The sequence below is a fragment of the Rhinatrema bivittatum genome, chromosome 3 (genome assembly GCF_901001135.1).
Source record: "Rhinatrema bivittatum chromosome 3, aRhiBiv1.1, whole genome shotgun sequence".
NCBI classification, from domain to species: domain Eukaryota; kingdom Metazoa; phylum Chordata; class Amphibia; order Gymnophiona; family Rhinatrematidae; genus Rhinatrema; species Rhinatrema bivittatum.
In genome coordinates, this window is record NC_042617.1 from 492,540,183 (window position 1) to 492,568,015 (window position 27,833).

Sequence of the window (27,833 nt, forward strand, 5' to 3'; positions counted from 1 at the left end):
CCAAACATCTGCCTCCCTCCAAACTTGCTTCTCCCATTCATAGTTCTTACTCTCACTTCATCTCACATGCACACCACCAGCATCCATGCTGCACAGAGCCACTCACATTCCTGCACTTAGGCTTGGCACATGGATGCACACACCACCAGCATATAGACACTAAGATAAACCATAAAGGACCCCTGAAAATCTTAACAAAAAAATAAACATTCAAATATTTGTGGCTGGGTGGTGCTAGCTATCACCTAAGCAAAATGGAAGGCTAAATTCTTGGCTTCCTCCAGCTGGTTATTTAAATCATTAAAATGATGGACGGAACCTCACAGTCAATGTACAATTTATAAATAAATTGTTCATTGATTATTGCTTTCGACTCTCAGATTTATTGGAGAGGAAGATATTTCTTCTTTCTGAATACTTAAGACTTTCGTGTTATAATAAACAGGAGAAAATTCCTTGAAAAAGTTTTTTTTTCACAGATTTGTTTTGTCAATAACATTAAAATTCCCAAGAAAAATAAAAACTGAAAACGAAGGTGATTTGGAGCTGTTGGGCATTTTGGATTGGCACCAAGCATAGGGAGATGCATATTTGTAGGAGCAATGCCTAAACAAACAAACATTCAGACTTGTGTACTGACCAAACATGGAGTCATGTCCCAAAGAAGTCTGGGATACTTCACCATGGTTCTGAACCAAAAACAAAAACCTGTCTAGCTGCTTACCAGACAGTCACAGCACCAGATAGTCTCAACTTGAGTCTTTCCCAGATGGTAAACTAATCAATGAGCTATCTCCGGCAGCCATATGTTAAATGTATGTTTGCTCAGAAGCTGAATCAGCAGTTTGAAAAAAAAAAGACTGAACCAATTATTATACTGCTCATCTTGTAGCCTATTAATTTGCATTAATAAACTGAAAAATACAAATGTAAGGCTTTTCAAAAGGTAAAAACAAAAGAATGAACACCAACAGGCAGCACTGAACATTACAGAAAATGTTTTTTCTCTTCCCAGCCTTATTATGCTGTTTGCCCCTGCTTTTCTCACAAGACAGAAACTCAGCACTGCAAGGTGGGGCTGTAATACATTCTTAAACTCTTGTAGGCCGATGCAGTAAAGCATCTGTTTAACATGTAGTTAGACGGACCTGTCCTCAACTCCTTATACCATAAGGGGTTTAGAGTGTCAAAAACGCATTTTCAATCCCCCCCCCCCACCCCCGAAACTAATAGCGCTCATCACAAGCAAATGCATGTTGATGAGGCTATTGGTTATTTGCCCCATATACAAAAAATAAATGTGCTTCTGATCCACATATTTGTAAGCTCAGAAAAAGGATACAGAAAAGGATACAGAAAAGCAGAAAATACTGCTTTTCTGTACATCTTCCTACTTATTATCATGGTGATATTAAGTCGGAGGAACCAAAAGGTTATAAAACATTTTTAAAAAATTGATGGTGGTCAGGTTAGGGAAAGGGATGCTCAATTAATGAGTGTCCATTTTCCTAACCCATGGCTGTGCACGTTAGGAAAATGGGCACTCGTAAAATTGAGCGTTTGTTTTCCTAACCCGCTGACAGACACCTCTCCGGAACTGCCATGGAAGCACTAGGGGTACACAATTGTCCCAGGAGAGGTGGTGTGGCTGGGCGCGTGTTAGGAAAGCGTGAGCACCCATTTTCTGCGCCATTTTACTGTATCGGCCTGATGGAGTGAGTCCTGATGGAGAAGGAAACAGAAAGATGCATTCCTGACAACCGAACGCATTTATAAGATTTGGGCTTTTTAATCTCATGAAAGTTGGGATAGACTGTTTAAATTTGGGAAAGTGCAAGTTTAAGTTAATCTAATTTTCTAGTGACTTAATTCGAAAAGCACACCAAGGTATATTTTTCTTATTTGTAACAATTTCTGAATAAGTATCATTTTAATACTGACAACCATTATTTTTCTTGTGACAAATTTGTAGTGGTAGAAAACCATTAACCAAAAGTTTTTATTCTGAACTACTCTTATATCAATTAAACTTTAATATTTTATGACATATGTAAAATAATTGCCTACATATTGGATGTTCCAGCAAGGATTATATTATCCTTGGGTAACGAAAATGGAGCTTAGTCAGGAAGCATTATCAAAGCTGGAATATGATGCATTGAGCGAAGTAGCCTCAGTATACTGTAAAAAAGGAACATGTCTCACAGCATATTCCATGATTATTTACAAAATATATATTTAGAATTGAATGGCCCAAAGTTTTTATGTATTCACTTTTCAAAATGTTTTGTCTAAGCCAAAGCATTATCTTAAAATACAGGCTGAGTATTTATTTATTTATTTATTTATTTATTTATTTATTTAAAATCTTTTCTATACCGTTGCTAAGTTATATACCATCGCAACGGTTTACATGTAGGCACATATTTAATGTAGGTAAAAGTGTACTATAGTACATTCTAACAGGTGCCGTCAAAGGTTCGGTTACAATATATCATTAGACAAAATAAGTTTTAGAGAAGTGGGTCATGACCGAGTGTACTGAAAGTACTTTTACGGGTAAATTTATTATACATAGTGTTATAAATATGCTAGTTGTGATGTGGGGTTCATAGACTACTCTACTGTATTGTCCTAATTACTGTGTGTCGGTGCTTATCTGCTTATTCCTGAGTAATTTCTATTCTCCCGTCTCCTTGTAAAATGCCTGTTTAAAAAGCCATGTTTTTAAACTTTTCTTAAATGCCTTGAGATCACTTTGTAATCTGATCTCTGGAGGCATTGTGTTCCAAATTGTGGGTCCAGCTAATGATAAGGCCCTTTCCCTCACTTGGGTTAGTCTTGCTATTTTAACTGAAGGGATGGTTAGGAGTGCTTTATTTGCTGATCGAAGATTTCTATGTGGGACGTGTACCCGTAATGCTGTGTTTAGCCAGTCTGATTTCTCATCATGAATTAGTTTATGGATGGTACATAGGGTTTTGTATTTAATTCTGTGTTCAATCGGTAACCAATGTAGTTCCGCTAGGGTTTCGGTTATGTGGTCCCTCCTCCTTTTTCCGGTTAGTATTCTAGCTGCTGTGTTCTGAAGTATTTGAAGTGGTCTTAACGTTGTATTTGGTAGTCCTAGCAGCAGGGCATTACAGTAATCCGTGCTGGAGTATGCAATTGTGTTGCATATTTTGAGAGAAATTTTGAGGAATGGCATTGTACATTTGTTAGCATTAAATGAATCACTGAAGCAGGAAGTTTTGAATCTTAGATCAAATGCAGATGAGATGGTGAAATGTCAGTTTGAGCGAGATGCAGAAAAAACCCAGATAAAATGGGATTTTGCAAGAATAGCTAGCTTAAGCTTGCTTCTCTGGATGAGCAAATGGCAATAAAAATGAACTAATTGTTGAATTAGAACCGATGAAAGGTGTTGTCAATGATACAGCACTTGAATTAAAATTGCAGACTGCACTGGATGAAATTAGTGAATTAAGTAACAACACAAGATGAAGTCTATTGGCTCACAGACTGCTTTTCTATAAGTTCTAAATAAAAAATAGAGGCAGAAACTAAGAATAAATGAATTTGAGGATAAAATGAATGGTTTTAAATGCTAAATAATTCATATGGATTTAAATATTGCTTCATGGGATAGTTTAAATTAGAAGTGTGCATCCGTTTTCCACGTATTTGTAATCCGCAACTTATTTTTTGCTATCTGTTAAATACGTGGGGAGGCGAAACGCATCGTGACTCCCCACGTATTAAACAGATTTCTGTTTAATTCGGCCTAAATAAAAATTTTGAGTATTGGCGGGACGGCGATTTTGAGTCTCAAAATGGCGCCGATCACCTTTGCCCTCACTATGACGGCGATCGGCGCCATTTGAGTATTGGCGGGACGGCGATTTTGAGTCTCAAAATGGCGGCGATCGGCGCCATTTTGAGTATTGGGATCGGGCAGCTGGCGTGAAAGGAGGTCGCTCCCGGACCCCCGCTGGACTTTTGGCAAGTCTTGTGGGGGTCAGGAGGCCCCCCCAAGCTGGCCAAAAGTCCCTGTGGGTCCAACTGGGGTCCCGGACTCAAAATGGTGCCGATAGCCTTTGCCCATACTATGTCACAGGGGCTACCGGTGCCATTGGTAAGCCCCTGTCACATGGTAGGAGCACAAGATGGTGCCGATGGCCATGTGATAGGGGCTGACCAATGGCACCGGTAGCCCCTGTGACAAAGGCTATCGGCGCCGTGATGAAACTAGCACCGAGGATCTTAGTGAGTTCCCGGACCCCACCGCTGGACCACCATGGAGTTTTGGTAAGTCTTGCAGGGGTCAGGAGGGTGGGGGGTTGTAGTTAATTTAGTAGTAATGTATTTACAGATCGACAACTTCATTCTCCATACTTCCGCATGAAACGGAATTGACCCCCACGAATACGGATCACGTACGCAACAAAAACGTTTTGCCTGCACATCCCTAGTTTAAATGCTGAAAGAAATGTCCTTACTGAACAGTTAAAGTCAATAAATTGTTACAAGAGAAAAAACAGAGCCAGCAATTAGTAGCAAATGCTTTGCAATCAAGGATTTACAATTTAGAGAAGCAATGCGAGACTGATGAAACAAATACGGAACAGAAAAAAGTTATAACTAGCCAAAATGAATGTGCATTTATTTAAAATGAATGAGAAATTAAAAAAAAAAGGACCCCATTCATTTTATTTGTGGGGACTATGAAATGAATGGGGTACTTCCCGGAAGTGAAACATAACTTATTCATTCCTCAGGTTTAGCCTTCATTTGGGCAGATGCAATACAGTGTGCTCAGCCGAGCGTACTGGTTAACCGAAGGTTGGACGCACATTTTGGACACGAGTCAACAACCTCTTATGCAATAAGGGGATTAGCACATCCAAATGCGCATCCAACCCCCGATGCAAAAAAATAATGTGCACCAGACAAGCACATTTTTAATCTCAGAAATTAACACCTGGTCAGGAGTGATATTAAATTGGAGGAACTGAAAAAAGGAGTTAGGTAAAAAAAATACATTTTTTTTTAAAGTGTGTGGGCGGTCAGGCTAGGAAAAGGGACGCTCAAATAATGAGTTCCTTGCAAGGATGTGTCAATAAGGAGACCCGAATGCCAACATATCAGAGTGAAATATTTTTACAATTTAGCTGTTCCTGGCATCTGAGCATGTGCAAAGAGAGGACTCAAGACAGTGCATTTCTTCTTGGAGATTTTCTGGAAAGGGTGTGCTTCTGGTTGTGCTCTCACACAGGTTGATGCATTCTTGCTGCACTAAAAACGTTGTCCAAACTGGGCGCATGTTTTTTTAACACGTGAACAATCACCTCTCCTGGGTGCTGGATGCAATAAGAAAATGAGCTGCCGCACTAAAAAGGATGCGCTAGGGATAAATTGTGCGCCCCTAGTATGTTCATGGCATTGGGTGCTCAGGAGATGTGACTGTGCGTGGGTTAGGAAAACATATGCTCAATTTACGAGCGTCCGTTTTTTCCTGCTGCAGCTATTTTACTGTTACAATACCTACACACAATATACATGGCCCGGAGCGTATATTAAAAAAACTTTTTTTTTTATTTTGAGTCCTTGACCTGCGGGAAGACTTTATGCCTGCTGCAGGGCAGACATAAAATGTTAAGGGTTAAAAAATGCTCCTCGGGCCCAAGGGGATTTTTTGCATTGTGGTGTAATAGCTTATATCCTCACCTATATTGCATTTACATGTTATGAGCGCTATTAGCTAGGCCTTTGTTTGGGCTCGCTTTTGGAAGCGCTGATCCCCTTATTGCATCGGGGGTTATGAACACGCATTCAAAACGTGCATCCAACCACTCATGATTAAGCTGTGCGACAGGCTGGGCACACTTTATTGCATCGGCCTGACAGGCTTTGCCTTTTATAAAACACTAGAAACATTTACAACTCTTTTGGCTGCTGTTCCTCTGCACTGGTCTTGAGATCTTACTGTCACACTTAACCAACGAGAAGGGAAGGCTTGTGACAGGCTGCTTGGCAAGGCTTTTCCCTCTCCATTCTGGTAGAGTGAGGGCAGGCAGGGTTGGAGAGATTGGGGACCAGTTGCAGTGGTTCAGCTTTGCCACAGTGCCAGTACAGAGTGTTTCCCGGGACTGCAGCGTGCACTGCAGCAAGAAAGCAGGCAGGTGGCCACTTTGTTTGTAGATCCTGTGGCTGTCAGTAGTGCACAGAGCGTAGCAGTTTCAGTTGTGCTGTGTGTGCACTAGTGAAGAGGATAACACTGCATTGTCGCTGCATACATAGTTCACTCTTAAACTGTGTGATACAGTCAGTACTGTTGTACACTAACACTAATCACAATTAGTTCCATTCAAAGTAATAAAGATTTAAAAAAAAAAAAAAAAATCCCTATTATGCAAATCCCCAGTAGGCGCTGCTGAGACAATTTAAATCATATCATGGCAGGAAAAGGTAAAGGCTAAGGGAACCATCTAAAATACAGAGGGATTTTTTCAAATCAAATATGGCAGGAAAGGCAGACAGCTCCAGCCGGAAGAAACTGAAATATGGAGAGGATGTGCCATCTCCACCTGTTTCTCTCCCTGTTGTTTTTTGAGGGGAGAGAAAGGGCAGGCAGTAGCAGCAGCAGCAAGGCATAGAGGTGGAAATGCAAGTCCTAAAATCACCAGCGGCACAATCTTCTTTAGTTAGTGCTCGAAGATGCAGCAGAAGCAGCATTGGCATCAGCATCGTCAGAATCAAAAGGAAAATCACCTTTTAAAGGATTTCCTGGAGAAGAAATCAGACAGCTAATAGCTGAAGACAATTTTAGAGGATTAGTTAGCAGTATCTTAACCTCCACTTCAGTGATGGAGGAGAGAGAAGAAACTGTTGATGGTGAGGGAGAACAGGTGACAGTGCAGTTACAGAGCCTAAGTGATACCTCTGCCACTATTTATCAGGGTCTACCCACCTCCACCTCTACTCCAGTGCCAGCAGCATCCATCCCCAAGAATGCAGGCAAGGGAAAATGAAAGAAAGCTGATCTGGAGGCACTTCCAGTTCAGAGAAGACCCATGCTTAGCTCAGTATAATTATTGCGCCGAGGGTATCTGCTGAGGCAAGCAAGTGAGACATTTATCAAATGGGGGGAATGCCTTCTTCCATTCAGAAGACACTGTTTGAAAAGGGGAAGAGTGTTCGCCAAGCTGCTCCTATGCCCTTGGCTCCATCTACTAGCCAGGTGGCAGGCCAGGAGCCCCCTGCCATACATCAGAAGTGACAACCCACAAGGGAGGAAATGGGGTGGTGACTGGTAGCATTATCCCAGGGAAAGATGCAGGCAATATCAAAAGTGGTAACCAGGAGTACTGGGGGAAATGATTACTCTTGATGACCAGCCCCCTGTAGGGATTGAGAGTGTGGGTTTCAAGCATTTGTTGCAGGTGTTATCCCCAAATTACAAAGTCACTTCCAGGGCCATATTTAGTAGTAAGGTCATCCCCAGCCTGTATATCCAGTGCCATAGTCACATCCAGGCTCTGCTGGACAAGGCAGAGGGGAGCAATGCACATTTCACCAGTGACATCTTTACCACTATGAATATTTCACACTCTTTCCTTTCTCTTATGGCACACTGATGGGATTTGGCTGAGGCAGGGGTAGACAATAGCTCTAGAAGGGACCGAGTATCAGGGTGCAGATTTGGGTCATATTTGGGTCAATACGTTAGCAACCATTAGGTGCTGGAGGGCTAGCCAGGAGTCGAAATGCAGGTTTTTTGTGACTGACAATGGCTCAAAAATGGTAAAGGCAATATCCAATGGGGATTTCAGAGTGTCTGATATTTGCTCATACCCTTTACCTAGTAGTGAAGTAGGCCCTGGACTGGGCTCCAAGGAGTAAGGAGGCTGTCTACCTGTAGGAGTTATGGCCATGCTTGCATATCTTATCTTACTCATTTGAAAACAGTATTAGAAAGGTTCAGGATCATTAATAATCTCAGATAAACTTTGCAGTCCTTAAGAATGCAATATTTCCTGCTTGCAGAGGTATTTTCCAAAAGCTACATGAAACTGACTCAAGTACACCTTTGCAAGTATTATGGCTAACCTTCTCACTGTGTTGCTCTGCTCCTACCATTCCAGTTTTTAAGAATTATCAGTACCATTGTTGCTGCCATCATTCCAAGCCAGTCTTGCCACATTGCAATGCTAGCTCCCCTACTCTAAGCATGTGCAAGAACTGCCTTTGGGGGTGTTAAAGCTATCTGTGTTGCTCTGCTTCTATCGTTCCAGTTTTTAAGAATTACCAGCACCGCCAAGCCAGTCTTGGTACCTTAGGGTACTTCCTCCACTGCTCCAGCTATGTTCAAAGTTCTTGCCAAATTCCCTTCCCCTACAATATTTGCCCCCTTTTCTTCTTGTCCTGACCATCCATAACTTTGCAAACTTAGGGGGTCATTTATCAAAGTACTATATGGGTGTTTTCACATGCAACGTTTTATCACATGACTTTAACTCTATTCCTTTTTTATTTGTATAAAGCCATGCAATAGGGCTTTATCATGTGTTGTGATGTTTTCAGGAGAGAGAGAGAGAGAGAGAGAGAGAGAGAGCGAGAGAGAGAGAGAGAGAGAATGAATGCCCTCACACTAGACAGGTATTTATATCTCTATGGGAGGCCCACCTAGTAACTTGAGGTGAAGTTTAGGTATTAGTGTAGGGGTTAGGGGCCACTTTGACATTCAAAGTGAGACGTACAAACAGAACAGTGCTCTCTTCTGAAGACTTGATGACCTTCGGAGTGAGAAAACTCACCCAAAGATGAGATTTGTGCAATGTTCTCTCAACCTAGTTTGATGTTACCTAGGTAGAGAGTCCATCAAGCTAGGTTGAGAGAACATTGCACAAATCTCATCTTTGGGTGAGTTTCCTCACTCCGAAGGTCATCAAGTTTTGAGAAGAGAGCACTGTTCTGTTCGTACGTCTCACTTTGAATGTCAAAGTGGCCCCTAACCCCTACACTAATACCTAAACTTCACCTCGAGTTACTAGGTGAATGGATCTCTACAACACCAACACTAAATCCAATACCCATGTTCCCTCTCCCGTCTTATTATCAATGTAACCCCAATTTAGGGTATAGTCTGAATTCTAATGGGGCCATAACAATCCAGGGGCTGAAACCTAATGTAACAGCCACTAGTCATTTTAACCTGAGGAGTGAGTTCTTGATCTATGGGTGGAAGGATGTCCTTCAAGGCCCAGAGATTGAATGGAATGCCTTTTCTATGTGTTACTATAGCTCTTTGAGGAAGGTACACTGACTGAACAGACTGGATTCACTGGGTGTTCAAATTAAAATTTTACTGGATTTGGTGCAAAAATAATTAAGTTGTATAAACAAGATGAATTCCAGTTACATCTAGGTTTAACAGTTCTCATTGGAGTACAGATTTGAGGTCTCTCTATTTCTGTGGAAGTGTTCCTTAGTACTGGGTCCTTGAGACTTGCTTACTCTCCAGGAAGTAGAATAAGTGTCCCAAATTGGCTGGGGTGGCTTAGATATAGAAATGGACCAAAACCTGAGGTCAAATTGTACTCCATAACTTCAACTCCCATCAGTGTCTTGTGTCCCAAGGAGAAGACTCCTTTGAGAGGGTTCCAGATGTCAAAACTCTTCTTTTCTCTATGGATCTCCTCTCAAAAACGGATTGCAGAAGACCTTCTTGGAGAACAGGCCTCTCTTTAAGAAGACTGTTTTTAATATTGCTCTGCTAGAGTAAAGAAAGGTAGCAGAATAAACTTCCTCCTCTAAACTCAAGAAGACAAAAGCAAAAAAACTTCTTTCTTCAGTTGGATTTCATTGCAACCCATTTGGATCTGGGTAAAGAGCTATACAGATCCCTCATGGCTTCCTTAGGCAGGGGAAACAGTCTCCTGAATGGCACAGATATTTGACAGAAAAAAACCCCTCTCAAAACTTGAGGGGAGGGGGATATAGGCAGCATATAAATATAAATATGTCTGGCAGGGCAATGCTTCTCCCTTCTTGATCTAGGCGGGGCCTAAATTTGGAGAGAATCCCCAAACCACTTCTGATCCTTCAAAAAGAATCTCTATCTAAGCCACAACCTAAACTCCTTTTCCCTTATTCCTCAGGAGCTGTATGCCACTTTCCTAAGCTTTGTACCCATAGGGCCAGATTTTATAACATGCATGAGGGCATAGATTTGTTCTCGCAAACCGGCGCGGTGGCTGTTCCGGAGGCCTCGATCCTGCCCCCGGAATGCCCCCAGGCCGGCGCACAGCCCACGGCCCCACCCCCGGAACGCCCATTTTTTCAAGCCCTGGGACTTACGCACGTCCCGGGGCTTGTGCGCACTGCCGAGCCTATGCAAGATAGACTCGGCACGCACAGGGGGAGGTTTTCAGGGGTTGTGCGCGTATCTTACGCACGCAACCCTTTGAAAATCTACCCCATAAGGTTTAACTAAGCCATGTAGTGGATACCAACAGGGTCTCTACACTCAGTTTTCTAAAAATATACTGATACCAAAAATAGCAAAACCATTGTCCAAAACATAGGGCTTCCTTAAGCACTTTGATTTTTTTTTTCAAGGTTTTAAACAGTTTTAGTGAAAAGAGAAAAACCAACATCATCACAGACAAAAACCAAAAGGGGCGGATTTTACTCGCATATGTCCCGGGGCTTGCAAAAATGGGTGTGGCGTGGGTGGGGCCGCGGTCAAGGGGAGGTATGGGGGCATGGCCGAGTGCCCCAACACAGCGGCCTGTGTCTGGGCCTGCCGCACCGGCAGACAGCAGGTGCGTGCATGTTACGCCAGAGGCAGGAGTAACTCAACAAAATAAGGTAGGGGGGATTTAGGTAGAGCTGGGGGGTGGGTTAGATAGGGAATGGATGGAAAGGTGGGGGGGGGGGGGGAACAAAAAAAAAGTTCCCTCCAAGGACGCTCCGATTTCGGAGCGGCCTTGGAGGGAACGGGGAAAGCCATTGGGCCTCCCCTAGGGCTCGGCGTGCGCAAGGTGCACATGTTCAAAGGGGCGTGGGATAAACATGCTCAAAGGGGCGTGGGATAAACACTGTGGAGCCATAAAGTCTAGAGGACGTGAATGAAGAGTGGGTGGCTCGCGGGAATGATGGCTACTACCTGGAGATAATACCCTTATTCAATAAACATACACATGGTTAATGCGACTCCAATATTGCTCTAAGCTTCAACGGCAAGAGGAAATGGGGAAAAAAGGATTTGCATTCACAAAATAGCGGGGAGTAGCTTGTTTGTTACGGTGGTTACTACCCCAAATCAAATAAGCCTGATACTTCACTTTCAATGCATATCCAGCATAGCTCTCTGCTTCAACGGCAGGGGAGAAAGACTGATACTTCAAGCAAATCCAGCATAGCTCTCTGCTTCAATGGCAGGGGAGAAAGTCTGATACTTCACTTTCAATGTATATCCAGCATAACTCTCTGCTTCAATGGCAGGGGGAATGAAGAAAGGTGGATCTAAAGGCAGACAACAACCAACAAGGACTGAGTTGTTTAGTCTGGGTAAACAAATAGGCATGGGTATAGCTTGCTTATTGCAGTGGTTACTACCCCTAACTAAGCTAGATATTTCACTTAGATGCAGTTCCAACACTGCTCTCTTATTAATGGTGGGGGCGGAAGGGAAATAGATCCAAAAGGTTACTAAGAGCCAAGAGTAACAGATAAGTATGAGAAAAAAAAAAGTGCGAAACTTGCTGGGCAGATTGGATGGGCTGTTTGGTCTTCTTCTGCAGTCATTTCTATGTTTCTATGTGTGCACCCCCTTGCACGCGCCGACCCTGGATTTTATAACATGCGCGCGGCAGCGTGCTCATGTTATAAAATTGGGTGTACATTTGTGCGCGCCGAGTAGCGTAATTTTAAAAATCCGAGTAGCGTAATTTTAAAAATCTGCCCCAAAGTGAATAGAATAGAGATAAAACCAAAACAAACATATAAACCCAATACAAAATAAAAAACTAAACAAAAGCCAATATATATAACTGCATAGAATCCTAGACAGATACCAACACAATAAAGTCCGTTCTTAAATCCAAAACAATATACATTATAAAAAAATATTGTTGGAACTGAGGACAAAAATGAGGCCAACCAGTATCCCTAGGAATAACCCATCCCCTTCCTATCTACCATATCCAGAAAAGGTCTCCACATTTTAGGGACCTCAGGATAATAGTCTCTGCCTTTTTGTGTTAACCTCTCAATAGCATAAATATGCTATTAATTTTGGAACCATAAGGACTAGGAAGTTTTAGAAGGAGAGTTCCAATGTAAAGCAATAAGACATCTTGCTGCTACCAAGTTTACATACAGTAAGTAACTAATGATGGTGAGTGGAACCCACACTAAGAACATGTAAGTTATATCCTAACAACACTGTGGCTGGATCCAAGGGAATTTTACCTTAGCTATCTGGTAGATCCACGACATAAATTTGGACCATTATATATATATATATATATATATATATATATATATATATATATATATATATATATATATATATATATAAATATTTAATAACATTTATAATTACATAGCCATAATAATGGTAAAAGAAGGCAGGAGAACAGTGCACAAGAAAAAAAAAGAAAAAATATCAATTAAGTCATTATTGAAGCAAAAAACATATCATCTCCAGTAGTAGCCTTAGTCTACAACTAAAAGAAATGGACCTAAAGGTAAGGGAGAGCCAAAAGTAAAAAATGTCTAAAGATTGAAGGAAATTAAATTTGCCAATTGCAGCCATTAGATGCTGTAGATGCTGAGAGGAGAGATTTCTTCTGGTCTAAAAAGAAATGAAGCTGGTCAGGAAGCAAAATGTGACATCTGTTGTCAGCATATGAAACCATACACTTGCATGTATATCTAAGAAGAAAAATAGCACCCAAAGAAAGGCCTTCATGACACATTGCAAGAAAATGTTTTTTCTCTCCTGAGTAGTTTTTTTTTTTAAATTTTTTAATTTTGCAAATTTCAATAACTCAAAACATTTTACATGTTCCAGCAAATGAGCATAATATTTCCATTATTTAAGGTAACTTTTTACAATTATCCAAATCTCTAATAGTGCCATCAGATACAAAATTAAGAAGACTATATTTAGAACAGAGATGGAAAACTAAAATATAGTATTACTATTGCTCTTGTTACTTTTATACAACATGAGAGAGATCCATTTCCACTTTAGAGCAATTTATCAAACATATAAAAGAAAAGGAAAACTGAGAGTTAGGCAGTTATATATTAATTCGCTGAATCAGCCTGGATCTAATGTCCACTGATGTGATTGTATAAAATTGCCGAGCTGATCTGGCTCATAAAAAACATATCTATTCCCGGACACTTTCATAACACATTTGCATGGGAACCTCAGAATAATCTGGGCTCCATGACTTCTAGCTATAGGTAACAATGTCAAAAATTTTTTCCTTTTTCTTTGTGTTTCCTTAGAAACGTCAGGGTATATCCATACCTTCTGGTTTAGATATAAAACAGATCTATTTTGTAAGAACTTCTTCATGATATTTTCTCTATCCAATGGTGTTGAAAATTTTACCAATAAGGTTCCTCTTCCTTCTAATTGCTGTTGTTGTGTGGTCTCTAGGAATTCAGTAATATTTAACAATACGTTTTCACCAGGTTCCATTCGATTCTCAGGTGCTTCTTTAAGGTCAGACACAAAGTATGCCTTTATTATCTTAGGTTGTTCTTCCAAAGTAATCTTAAGAACATCTCTCAAATAGCTTTTAAATTGTTCTTTTGGAGATATTGAATTGCATTTGGGAAAATTCAATACTCTAATATTGATGTTTCTCAAGCCATTTTCAATTATTTCTAACCTCCTGTTAGTAACCATATCAGTTTTTATCAGCGTATCTTGTACTATCTCAATTTTATTTATTTTCTCCTCCATTTGAGTCATTTTCTTCTCTTGTTTCTCAACTGACGCTTTCAAGTTGCCACAAGTTTCTTGCATTATTTTCATAGGACCTGATATCATCATTAAAGAGTTTTGAAGTGTGGCTATAGCTAGCCATAACGATTCCAAGGTAATATTCTCAGGTTTTTCTAGCGGTTTCAGTTCCGGGAAAGGAATTGCTTGAATAACGACATTTATATTTTCCTCAGCTCTAAGCAATTTTGTGGAATTTTCCAAGGCCATTCCCTCTCCTCCTGCGGCTCCAAGGCTTTCGGAGGGTTCCCCTCCCCCCTCCGGGGGGAGGGGAACCCTCATTTGTTCAAAAACAAATGAGATGAACAGAGTCTCTCTATCCACAATCTCTTGAATAAAATTCTCTAATAAAGCAGACACGTACAGAGGTACTTCAGATGGAATAAGACAACCATTCCTCTCTCGTCTACATGTGGGTAGAAAAAAAGTCCTACCAATCAGTGGACAGGCTTCAGCAGGCAAAGCAAGTACTTCAATAAAATATTTTTTAAGAGCTGTCCTTGATAGGCGTCCCAAGAAGTTTAGGAAACTTAAGAATTACAAGTTTAAACATCTTGAAAAGTTTTCCAATTGTTCTATTTTTCTGTGGATAGAGTTCTTGTCGTGTATTAAAGTGGTGATCACCTTTTGAATTTTTTGAACTCATTTTTCCATATCCACAACTCTAGATTAATCCCTTAAAGCCTATGCAAATGCACTTCCCGGAGTTCTGAAACCGAGTTCACTAACAAGCCAATATCTGAAGCACAGCTACTGATTGCAGAGGCCACTCGCACTAGGACTGACCACAATGAATCCAAAAAAATTTGAGTTGGTCTTACCAGAAGCTTGAGAGAATGACTCATGAGAGAAGTAGAAAAAGTTTCATTGATCTCAGCATCAAGTATAGACAGTCCCGCAAATGGCATCTATCTATTCCCTCCAATAGAGCTGGTAACCAACTCAGACTGAACTACTCCAGCAGCAGCCTCATCCCCCAGCCAGAAAGCCAGCCACATCATTGCCTGCGACGGCTTTGACGTTGTACCATCGGGAGTGCTTGGCTGAGGTGGAGGGGCCACTCTGGGGGTACTGAGACTAATGTCCAGTGATGCCTGCATTCCCTTGCTAAGCTCCACAATGGACATTGTATCCCCAATCTCTGATGACTGGCTTAAGATTGAATCGAGCATTTGCTGGCCAGGGGAAACCTCAGGTAAGGAGGGGTACTGCCTGGGTTTTCCTTTCCTCTTCGGGGCCGTAGTAAAGGAAATTTTCAGAAGAAGCAAAAAATGCCAGCATTACTGCAGCCTAGCAAGCTGCCATCTTGGCCCCACCCCCCATAATATTTTTATGATAGGACACTTCCACCAGACATGAAGAAAATTGTTCTTTTCCCCACACCTACTCCAACAAAATGAATCCCATTTAAATCCCATTTAGAAAAACTTTACCAGGGTGTAATACCAACAGTAAAAAATTTGTACCCATTCTCCTGATAGAATTATGTTTGCACAGCCTAAGAAACATGTCCACCCATTTGTCCTTACTTACAGTGTGCCCTATGTCCTTTTCACACAACAGCTTGAGATTATCAAGCCCATGCAAACCCACTTCAATAAACAGCTGCAAATAATAGAAATGAAACTTTTATTACCCAGAGAAATTAGAATCAGTTTTTCAAAAACTGTTAAACCATTAGGGGCAAATTTTTAATGCCCTGCGCGCGTAAATCCGGGTGGATTTACGCGTGCAGGGCCCTCGTGCGCCGGCACGCCTATTTTGCATAGGCCGCTGGCGCGCGCAGAGCCCCGGGATGCGCGTAAGTCCCGGGTTTTTAAAAAAGGGGCGGGAGGGGGCGTGTCGGGGCGTGGCCAAATGACGCGGCGTTTCGGGGGCGTGACGCAGCGTTTTGGGGGCGGCGACGCGGACATGGTTTTGGCCCGGGGGTGTTCTGGGGGCGTGGCCGCGGCCTCCGGACCAGCCCCCGGGACCAGAACACGGACGGGGCAGCCGGCCGACGCGCACAGATTTACATCTGCTTTTCGCAGGCGTAAATCGTGTGATAAAGGTAAGGGGGGGTTTAGATAGGGCCGGGGGGGTGGGTTAGGGAACAGGAAGCGTGCGCTGGGCTCAGCGCGTGCAGGTTGCACAAATGTGCACCCCATTGCGCGCGCCGACCCCGGATTTTATAAGATACGCGCGGCTATGCGCGTATCTTATAAAATCCAGCGTACTTTTGTTTGCGCCTGGTGCGCAAACAACAGTACGCGAACGAGCAATTTTTTAAAATCTACCCGTTACTGTACATAGATTTAACTGGATTCTTAAGGGATCACCCCTTAAATTGGCATAAACAACAAATTTAGAAGTGCAATTAATCAGTGAGTTGCGTGTCATCTTATGAGTCCCTGGATGTATCCATTCTTGCACGGACAGTGTAGTACAACAAAAATCACATTTTTGACATGCTTTATATCCCATTTCCTCAATGTTAACTATATCCCTACTCTATCAATGTTAAGTAAACCACTCTATCATGAATGTTGAGTCCTCTTGAGAATGCAATTAATGGAGCTTCTGCAAAAATGACATGCAGAGATAACAAATGGTAATAGTGCCGTACCAATTCTGCAACAGCTGCTGACTTGTTTGTATATTTCAATATATATAGGGGTAGATTTTCAAAGGGTTATGCGCGTAACCCCTAAACCTGCCCCTGCGCGCGCCGAGCCTATTTTGCATAGGTTCAGCGGCGCGCACAAGCCCCGGGATGCGCATATGTCCTGGAGCTTTGAAAAAGGGGTGGGAAGGGGGCGGGGCTTGGGGTACGGCGGGGGGCCGGGGCAATCCGGGGGCGGTCCCGAGTCCTCTGGCACAGTGGCTGTGCCGGGGGATGGCGTGCTGGCAGCTGGCTGGGCGTGCAAGTTACGCCTGCCTCAGGCAGGCATAAAGAAGATAACAAAGATAGGGGGGGATTTAGGTAGGGCTGGGGGCAGTTTAGATAGGGGAAGGGAGGGGAAGGTGGGGGGGAGCAAAAAGAAAGTTCCCTCCGATTTTGGAGGGAACGGGGAAAGCCATCGGGGCCCCCCTAGGGCTTGGCGTGCGCAAGGTACACAAGTGTGCACCCCCTTGTGAACGCCGACCCTGGATTTTATAACATGTGTGCGGCAGCGCGCGCATGTTATAAAATCGGGTGTACATTTGTGCGCGCCGGGTAGCACGCACAAATGTACCCCGTGCGTGCTGTTTTAGAAATCTGCCCCAGTCTGTCCTGCTTTCTTTTTGTATGGCTTTATATTGTAATAATATTTAACAATCTCAATATAATGCATGGTGATAAGCTTTTATGATTACTGAAGCTGGATAGCCTCATTCTAAACATTCTGTGCTAATGTCTTGGCCTGGTATTTAAAATCTTCTATGCTATAATATATCCTCTAAAAACGAAAGAATTGACTTAGAAGGTGGTCTATTTTTAATGAAAAAGGGTAATAGCTTTTCATAGCACAACAAGTCATTCCTTTCCTATCTGTAGATTTTTTTTATAAATCGATGTATAATAAACTCCTTCATTTAACTAAATCAATAGATCAAGAAACAGAAGTTGAGATTTATCCCATGCAATTGTAAATTTTAAGTTCAGATCCAGTGTATTGATCATTTGTGGAAATCCTGAAGGTCCATTATTAATGATGTCCAAATTAAAAAAAGATATTATCAGTATATCTGGACCAATGAAGTATCTTCAGAAATCATTCAGAATTATAAATATACTAATCTTTAAATTCTTCTACATAAGAATAGAATAAATTTGGAGCCATAGCTGATCCCATGGCAATACCATGCAGGGCAGGACAGAAAGAAAAACAACATAATATAATTTCAGAAAATACTTCAGTATACTACCACAACAGTCATGAAACAATTATAACAATAGTCATAACACAGATACAATACAAAAATGAAGAAAATGAACTAAAAAGAAGTAAAGGAATACAACTCTTGTTTGACTCCATTAAAAAGGTAAATCTCTAGGGTTGTGCACTAAAATTATGTTTTGTTATATTATTGTTTTTGTTTTGTTTGCAGGTGATTTTGTTTCATTCATTTGAAACAAAATAAACAAAGGAATGAAAATCAAGATAAAAAGGAGTCAGGGTCCCTCTCTCCCACCAAAGAAAACTGTACTAGCTCCACAAAAATTGTGAAAATTAAATCCCCCACCTGGTTCTGTCTGTACTTTTCCCCCACACCCTTCTCCCACCCCCAGATTCACCTTACCGCATCAGTGAGTCTCTAGAAATCCAAATGGGGTAGAAGGAATCCCTCATCCCTCATGCCCCACTAGGTCCTTATTTAAAATGGTCCCGCTGGCCCTGAGCTCAATGTCAGTTTGTTAAACAGAGGTATTCTGTACCACAAAATGGTACCAGCCTCAGGGTCAACTGGTGCCATTTTGGATAAGGATCCAGTGAGGGAGGGGATCACTTCTGCCTCATTTGGATTTCTAAAGACCCATGGAACAGGGTAAGATACATCTGCCGGTGAGGTGGGAGTGAGGCAAGGAGGGGAAGTACTGCTGTCTGTGCAGATGGTGGTGCAGGTTTTTTTTCATCAAGGGAGAAAAGGCCCAGGTCTTAGATTCTTAGATCATTATTCAATTTATCCAAACTCTTATTCTTTATAGGCCAGTCTTAATATTAACATAGGCTGCATGATTTGTTAACATCAAGTTTTCATGCAAATACATTTTGACTGTTAATTACAAGCATTCTGTTTCAAGCACAAGAAATTTGAAGGAGTTAATCTCCTTACCTCTTTCTGTTTGGCAAGGAACACATCAATGAAGTTTCTCTGATCATTTGCATCTAGTTGTTTAAGACATTCCATTAATGTGGATTTTATAGAAGCATTTACTTCTATTACATGCTTCAGTATTGTTTTGTGACTTCCAGGAAATAATCCGAATATTGGGAATATGTTGTACAACTAAAAATTGACAAATCAGGATAACAATTAATAATGCATGTTAAGCAGAAATAATCTATGATTGGCATGGAAACCTAGATTAAAATGGAACTTGAGCATAGCATAGAACTGGAAATGATCCATGTGAAAGTTATGGTCAAATTTCTGGTGAAATGTCTTTTCTGGATTATGATCCTCAAAGCCACTAGATGGAAGGGGATTCAAATTTTTTAGAAAGATCACTCTTACCTTTATTTTTAAGATGATGTCATATAATACAACCTAGCCTTCCCTGGTATATAGAGTTCACGCATCCATTTAGCTTTACAAACCAGTATAAAATGTTTCTGAACCAGATACAAATTATTAGTGGTAAGATGTAGAGCATTTTTAACCTCCTATATGTCATGTGATTGTGGGATAAAGTAATTTAAATCCATTTGCTATCTATTGTCAGGGTAGAAGAGTTCTGACTTAATTGCATTTATGGACACATAAGTAAACCTACTTTAAATTTTATGTTATATAAGAATAAAAGTGCCTGTAGCAATTTATTTTTTATGCGTATACTCTTTATAATAAAAAAAACCTATTGAGGTAATTTTAAAAACATTTCGTGCACAAACAGCATGTACTCATGTAATCGGTATTTTATAAACATTCAAAACATGTAATTTCAGCTTTGCATGCACATATACGCCTGAAAAAAGCAGGTGGTCTGGGGCATTCTGGGGCAAGGCCAATATTATTGAGCATAGGTTTTTATTTTAAGAGACTTTTGCTTGTAGATTTGGCAATTTATATAATTTTACACCTGTTAATTATATTGCATAAGTGATATAAGACATATTTATTGTTAACTGTTGGCTAGATGGAAGATCTGGTAAACTGGGAGAAGTTCAGGCTAAAGAACCAGAAGAGTCTTGATGACCTGGAGAAGGACTGGGTGAACTGGTGGGCACTTGAGAATGTGAGCCCCTATGTCACGGCATGACCTGCACAACCCTGGGGCTGGCCATGGTCCACACTGCTGGCGGACGAGAGCATCCAGGCATGGGCTGGCTGAAACAGGTACATGCTTGGCTTGGAAAAGGAAAACTCTTGATTTGGAAACAGAAAGACTTGGACATCCAACATGCTCTAGGAACTGAGAACCAGCAACCCATGTTATTTTCTGAAGTAGCTCTCCAGCCACTCCAAAAGCCCTTTCAGACTGCTGCTTGGAAGGGGTTTAAGAATGAGGACAGACAGTATGTTAGTATTTTGAGGTGTTGAAGTGGATTCTTGGGTACTGCGGGGATGGCCTCTCCCATGGGGAGGAGCCCGTGAGGAACTGCAGTACTAGGCTAGACTCTATACACGCAGACCCAGAGAATTTGTATTTATTATATAGCTTGATGGTACTGCCCGGGGTGGACAGTAGTAAGGCAACCCAGTAGAAGCAGTCCAGGGGTCCTCGGCAGAGGAGACCAGTCCCACTCTTGAGTAGATGAAAGGCAGCACAGGGTAGCAGAGGCAGGACCCGGATGTAGACTCCAAGCGCTGAAGCTGAAGGTGGAACAGACTGAAAGTGTTAGTACTCACTGAGTAGTTAGCTGTATTGATGGAGATCCTGGCAGGCAGAAGCGAAGCAGTTGCAGGCACCAGTGTAGGGAGTGCAGGCCCTCGAGGAGTGAGAACCTGGTTTCCCATATAGGTACCTGAAAAAGAGAAGATGGGCCCCCGAGGAATGGGTACCCAGGTTAGCGATGAATTACCCCAAAGGGCAGAGAGAGAGCTTCCAGTGGCTGCTGGGAAGTGACAGAGCAGCTTAGACCGGAGCAATTCCAGTCCTTGCTAACTCAGTTTGTTAGCAAATGATGAGAAAGCTAAATACCAGGATGTGCTGACATCACTCGGAGGGGACACCCCCGAAGTTCCCGCCATGACGTGGATAAAGATGAGGGTGGCGTGCATGCGCACACTCTAGGAGGCCCTTAGGAGAAATATGGCGAACACCGTCGCCGTTGCCGATCTGGGGACGCCGGGGAGAGCGGCATGAAGACGCGGTGGCAGCCAACCTCCCAAGGCTTGAGGAGAGAGAAGGAAGAAAGGTGGGGCACAAAGGTCGAAGCCATCTGAGACCGACAGACGCAACACAGAGGCTGATGACTCAGATGACTCTGGTGACGTGGACTATATGCTTGGAACAAGACGAAGGCTCTTGGAGAGTCCAGCACCATTGCTCACCCTGCACAACTCTGGGGCTGACTGTGGACCACGCCAATAGTGGGGCAGGCACAGGTTTAAAAGACTTGGAACAAGACAGAAGCTGGAACAAGAACTCTGAACACAAGGGACACAACTCAGGAACTTGGAACTCAGACTCAGGAACTCAGAACTCCAATTCAGGAACTCGGATTCAGACTTGGACTCAGACTTTGAAACCAAGGAAGGACTTCTAAAGACTTGAACCAGCAATGAAGACTCTAGACTCTAGACAGGACGAAGGCTTGGAAGCAGGAACAAGGCAAGGACGGATTCAGGAACAAGGTGAAGACTTGGATTCAAGAGCAAGGTGAAAACTTGGATTCAGGAACAAGATGAATAGACCACAGGAACCAGGAGACCAGGTACATGAAATAGGAAACACGATGGACCTTGAAAGTGCAAGCAGACCTTTGTGAAGCCAACAAAAAACTGACTGAAGAGCCCTTTTATAGGGCTGCAGGAAGAACATCAGACAGAGGGGCATTTCCCGTCATGGCCCCTTTAAATTCTAAACAGTGGTGCACGTGCACAACTAGGGAAACGGTGCTGGGTAGACTGGAAACCGGCTGTGGTCCAGCAGTGTCGGCGGCATCTCCACCACATGGAACAGGTGGCATCAGCAATGCACAGAAAGGCAGAGGCAGCGTTTTCAGGCCACACATGAGCGAGGTGGCTCAGCAGAGTCAGCGGCGCACAGGCCGCAAATAAGATAGTAGTGGTGTTAGCTCACAGCGCATGGCAGACTAGCGGCATCTCTCCAGCTGCATGGCTCACAGAGGCAAGGACATATAGGAGAACAGAACCGGAGGAGGCCGGCATTGGTGAGTGGAGCTGCTCACGGAGCCCTCCCGCAAGCGGTAGCCAACACTCGCTGGTTTGAAACTTACCTTCCCTGTGAATTTCTTTTTTTACTTTAAGGAAATTTTTCAAAAGTTTACGGGTAGTTACAGGTCTGCAGGTGTTTTTACCTGCAGACTTCATACCAGTTTTCAAGGAGAAAGTGTGAGCATACTTTTTATTTGAGAACAGCTCAAAGCAAAAGGTACCCAAACAGGTTTGCATCTGCTTTATCTGTGGCTACTTTTTTGATTTAAAACAACACATGTAGTTTTGAAAATGCAAACTTACATATGTTGTTGCCTCTCTTTATCTAACCTCAGCTCGGGAATACCTCCACACAATCTATCCGATTTTCAAAGGCTTGCACATGCAAGCCTGGGAGATACACCTCTGACTTGAACCTGAGTGCACTTTGCAAATTTTAAAAGGCCCACGGTTTAGTGGGTATCTCCTGGTACGTGCATAAAAAATGTTTCTGGAAAAGGTGGACATGGTTGAGGCAGGGCGGAGCATGGGCAGGGCATTGGATGGTGGGACTGCACCATAAGGTCAGTACGTAAGTAGTTACATGCACAAACGCATTCCTGGGTCCCCTACTGCCTAACTTTACTTCTGCTATGGATGACGTGTAAGTTGTGTAACAAAAAAAAAAAAGAGGCTTGTCAGTGGGGTTTTAAGGCTCAGGGCTAATAGGGTAAAAGGGAGGTAATTTAGCTAAGGGGTTTAGGAAGTCCTCTCATTTACTGGGGCGAACTGGGAGTGAACTTGGAGAAAGGTCTAATGCGTTGCTGCGCATACCTACTGAAATTTCCCCCACTTATGCCTTCAAGACAGTATTTGCATGCACATGCACATGTCAATATAAAATCGTGCACTCATGTACACATGGATAGCCGATTTTATAACAATCATGCATATATTCACATATAAACAAGGATTCAGCTGGGTACAGAACTCTATAGGTAAATGTGTCATGTAACCGTCATATATTGCCACTGTATGCTTGTTGGCTTGAAGCGATGTGTACCAGTACATGATCTTCGGTATATAAAAAGTCTTAAATAAATAAATAAATATTGAGAAGCCCATAAGCACTGGGCTTGTTTAATCATAGGTTGCAGACACCCGATATTCTCCTTCCAGAGTTATATCTTAAAGTGCAAGTGCTATATAATAACTAGTACGTGCACTTATCTTAATCCACGAGACAGTAGATAGCATACACAGTCCTGAAGTGTATCCTCCGACACGGCGGTGTTTCGGAGTATAATACTCCTTCTTCAGGGAGCTCCAGGTAACGGCATACTGTAAAAGTGATTCTGCGTGGAGAACAAATTAAAGAGTTCATATGAAATGCTCTATGGCTAATATATCACAATTGGCTCCAGACTTGGAAGACACAACTTACTATATGGCTGAGTGTGGTCAGTCCATCAATTAGAAACAGCATCTGCTAAAACGCTAAAGAAGTTGATGAAAAAATATTGTTAAAGTTTATGCTCCAGTAGTGCTGTATTGAAGGACATTCACTGGTAATAAAGGTACTTACGTGCGCTCTCCGGGTGCAGCCTGCCAGCGACCTGCTCTTCAACTGACAGCTGAAGCGCAACAAAAACGCCGCATTTAAGGGAAATCCTTCGACTGCAAAAGCTGCCGACAGGAAATGACGTCTAGTATCCCAAATATGGCAGTTGCCATATATGGGAAATGACGTGTTCAAAGGGTATGTCTTGTGAGTAAAAACCATAAAAGGTGAATGACGACACAATCACGGCCATTTTGAAAAAGGTTTTTCGTTATACCATATATGGAAAATGACGTATCAATTGCGGCCATATTGGAAATACTATTCAAATCAGGGAAAAGCACTCCACTTTTTCATTCAGTCCTTGTGGTTCGACGGAACGTAATTTAAAGATCCATTGGTTTTCTTTGTAGTTCAGCATTGTTGTTCTTTCACCTCCTCTCCAGTGTGGCGGGACATGTTCAAGGATAATCCACTTAAAGTCTTCAAATGAATGCGCATGTGTAATGCAATGTTGTACTAAAGGTGCTTTCATATCTTTGTTGTTGATTCTGCTTTGGTGCTCAATGAGCCTTGTACGAATTCTGCACCTGCACCTGCAAAAATCTACATAGGGCGCACCTGGTGCGCCCTATGTAGATTTTTGCACAAGGGCATTGTAATGCATAAACAACAAAATCGGTATTGCAATTGACTGCATGTCTACTTATGATTTGAATTCCAAAATGTGGATCTATCCATCTTGAGCCTGTATCTGCGGAAGAACAAAAAGAACAATTGCCACATGGTGTTTGACTGACTTGTTGTGAATTGCAACGAACTTGTTGGACTGCCCTTATAACTCTTTGTTTGATATTTGTGCCATGGGAGTATGCAAACATAGGAGGGTCACGGAAGATAGAATGTGGACTTAAGACGTGCCAATTTTTTAAAATGGCTTCTTTGATATGCGATGTGAAATCTGTGTACTGTAAAACACAAATTAAACTCGGGACTTCATTTTTTTGTTTGTATATGTCATTTTTTTGTTTGTATACGTCATTTTCCATATATGGTATAACGAAGAACCTTTTTCAAAATGGCCGCGATTGTGACGTCATTCATCTTTTATGGTTTTGACTCACAAGGCATACCCTTTGAACACGTCATTTCCCATATATGGCAACTGCCATATTTGGGATACTAGACGTCATTTCCTGTCGGCAGCTTTTGCAGTCGAAGGATTTCCCTTAAATGCGGCGTTTTTGTTGCGCTTCAGCTGTCAGTCGAAGAGCAGGTCGCTGGCAGGCTGCACCCGGAGAGCGCACGTAAGTACCTTTATTACCAGTGAATGTCCTTCAATACAGCACTATTGGAGCATAAACTTTAACAATATTTTTTCATCAACTTCTTTAGCGTTTTTAGCAGATGCTGTTTCTAATTGATGGACTGACAGCACTCAGCCATATAGTAAGTTGTGTCTTCCAAGTCTGGAGCCAATTGTGATATATTAGCCGTAGAGCATTTCATATGTACTCTTTAATTTGTTCTCCACACAGAATCACTTTGACAGTATGCCGTTACCTGGAGCTCCCTGAAGAAGGAGTATTATACTCCGAAACACCGCCGTGTCGGAGGATACACTTCAGGACTGTATATGCTATCTACTGACTCGTGAATTAAGATAAGTGCACATACTAGTTATTATACAGCACTTGCACTTTAAGATATAGCCCTGGAAGGAGAATATTGGGTGTCTGCAATCTATGATTAGACAAGCCCAGTGCTTACGGGCTTCTCAATATAAGCCAACAAGCATACAGTGGCAATATATGACGGTTGCATGACACATTTACCTATAGAGTTCTGTACCCAGCTGAATCCTTGTTTTTTTTTTGATTGACTTCTACTTTTCAAGCTTTGGATTGGGTCATTGTTTTGTACTATATTCACATATAGGCACGCATGTTATAAAACTGGCGTGTCCATGTGCTCGCGCTGGCAAATGCGCACACATATTTGCATGCTCATAGGCCTTAAAGTTTACTTCATTTAAGGTAAAAGTAAACATGTTGTGGAGAGGAACCACGTGACCGATGAGCAAGTAACACGTCTTCTTAACTCGCTCCCGGGGCCCGCTCCAAAACTCGGTGAAATTGACTCTTAAAATGCTCCCGATTGCCCTCAAAGATACATCCGTGGCTTCCCAAACGCGTATTGTGGACTTTTTTGACGGCGGTGGGGATAAAATGGACAGCAAAGCGCAACGTGAAAAGAAAACGGGCAGCAAGCCGGCAGATCCCAAGATGGCGGACGGGCTGCCGAGCCCGAGAACGGCGCCGGAGAATCAGAGCGCGCTGGTAGAGGAGGTATCTCGAGCTGTGGCAGCGGCTCTGGAAGGGAAATTCTTGGAGCTCTCCCAACAAATTGCTGCCGGGAATGAAACACTTACCGCCATAAAGCAACAGGTGGAGGAAACGCAGCAAAGAGTGGCAGCAGTTGAAGGGGAAGCGCAGACTCTGAGCCAGCAGCAGGGGCACCTGGTAAAACAAGTGGAAACTCTGGAAGCCAAACTAGATGATATGGAAAACAGGGCCAGGAGAAGCAATCTTCGTTTCGTCGGCTTCCCTGAAACTGTGAGTGATCCGGAGCTACAACGATTATTGGAAAGCTGGCTTCCCAAGGAATTGGGCCTTACACACCTAGTGGGACAATGCTTTGTGTAAAGGGCCCACCGCCTGGGGGCCCGGGCAGTTAATATGCCTAGACCAAGAGTGGCAATAGCCAAATTTCTTAATTTTGCACACAAAGCCGCTGTTCTACAGGCCTACAGGAAAGCTTCTTCTCTTTCGTATGAAGGGCAAAGAATTTTGATCTTCCAGGATTACTCCACACAAGTTTCACAGAAGAGGAAGGAGTACTCCCCTATCTGCGCAGAACTCCATAAGCGCCAAGTACGGTTCAATTTACAATACCCGGCTAAGCTGAGAGTGGAACACCAGGGATCCTAGAGAGTATTGGACACAGTTTCTGCTGTACAGGATTTCTTGAACAGCATGTGAGCCTGGCGAGTGTAAGGATATGGACAGTCTCTGGGCCTTGGGACTGCAGGCTAAAGGGTTATGATACCTTTGTGTGGTTATGTGTTGGCAGTTTTCATATTTGGGAACATGTTTTACAGTTATTGTTTATTTGACGAATGGGAGGGGAGCCCCGGAATGGTTCCTCCTATTTTTACAGGAGGTGGAAAGGTGCGGAAGCACACAATCTGGCAGGGGATACCAGATTGCTAGCTGGGGAAGGCGGGGGGAAGGGGACAGGGATCAGAGCCCGTATCACTGCAAGGGTGGGGTGGGCAGATCAAGGTTGTTGAAGTTGAAGGCTCGTTGTGGCTGGTGCTGTCACATGGGTAATAGGAATGTGGGTCTGGGATCCCTAGGCTGGGGGGATCCTGGAACATAAAATGAAATCTTAATGTTTTCACAGTGCTCCATCAGGGTTACTGGATAAAATATGGCTGAGCTGACTCGGATCATTTCCTGGAATGTAGCGGGCCTGGGCTCTCCTATAAAGAGGGCAAAGGTCTTAGCTTCTCTTAGACGTCATAAAGCTAAAATTACATGCCTCCAGGAGACTCACTTAAATGGAAAGGAACATGAAAAGCTGGCCAGAGACTGGGTAAACCAAGTATTCTACTCCCCGGCAGCGGGACGGAAACGGGGGGTAGCAATTTTAATTGGCAAAGGGGTGGCATATGACCATATTTCTACCTATGCTGACTCTGAAGGCCGCCTGGTTCTTATTACTGGTAGGCTTTATGGTGAATTGGTAACCATTGCTAGTGTTTATGCTCCCAATGTTTATTCTCAAGGTTTTTTTGAAACTTTGATGCACAAAATAACCAATCGGGCCATAGGTATATTGTACATTGCAGGGAACTTAAACTGCATGGCCGACCTCACTATTGACAGAAATTCTCGGACCCTGGTAAGCCCACTGGGGAAAAAGAAAGGGGTCTCCTACTTATGCACTCACTTACAGTTGATTGATGCGTGGAGAGTCTTGCACCCGGAAGATAGATCTTATACACACATTGCCAGAGCACACGATTCTATGTCACGCATTGATTATTTATTAACCAGTAGTAAAAACTTTGCCTGCATCAGTGGGGCGGAGATTGGCCCGGTGGAGTGCTCTGATCACGCGATGATCTGGTTGGATGTTAAGCGACATACTGACACTCAAGCCGCCAAAAGGTGG

The 27,833-nt window shown here is 42.7% G+C and overlaps 1 protein-coding gene across 1 annotated transcript in view; it reads right to left on the bottom strand.

Moving 5' to 3' along the window:
• Positions 1-27,833, bottom strand: part of LOC115088122 (cytochrome P450 2K6-like) — a 132,377-nt gene that overhangs the window by 27,020 nt on the left and 77,524 nt on the right. Inside the window, exon 5 of the mRNA XM_029596095.1 lies at positions 18,827-19,000. Coding sequence (XP_029451955.1) covers positions 18,827-19,000 — 174 coding nt within the window. The remainder of the gene's footprint in view (positions 1-18,826; positions 19,001-27,833) is intronic.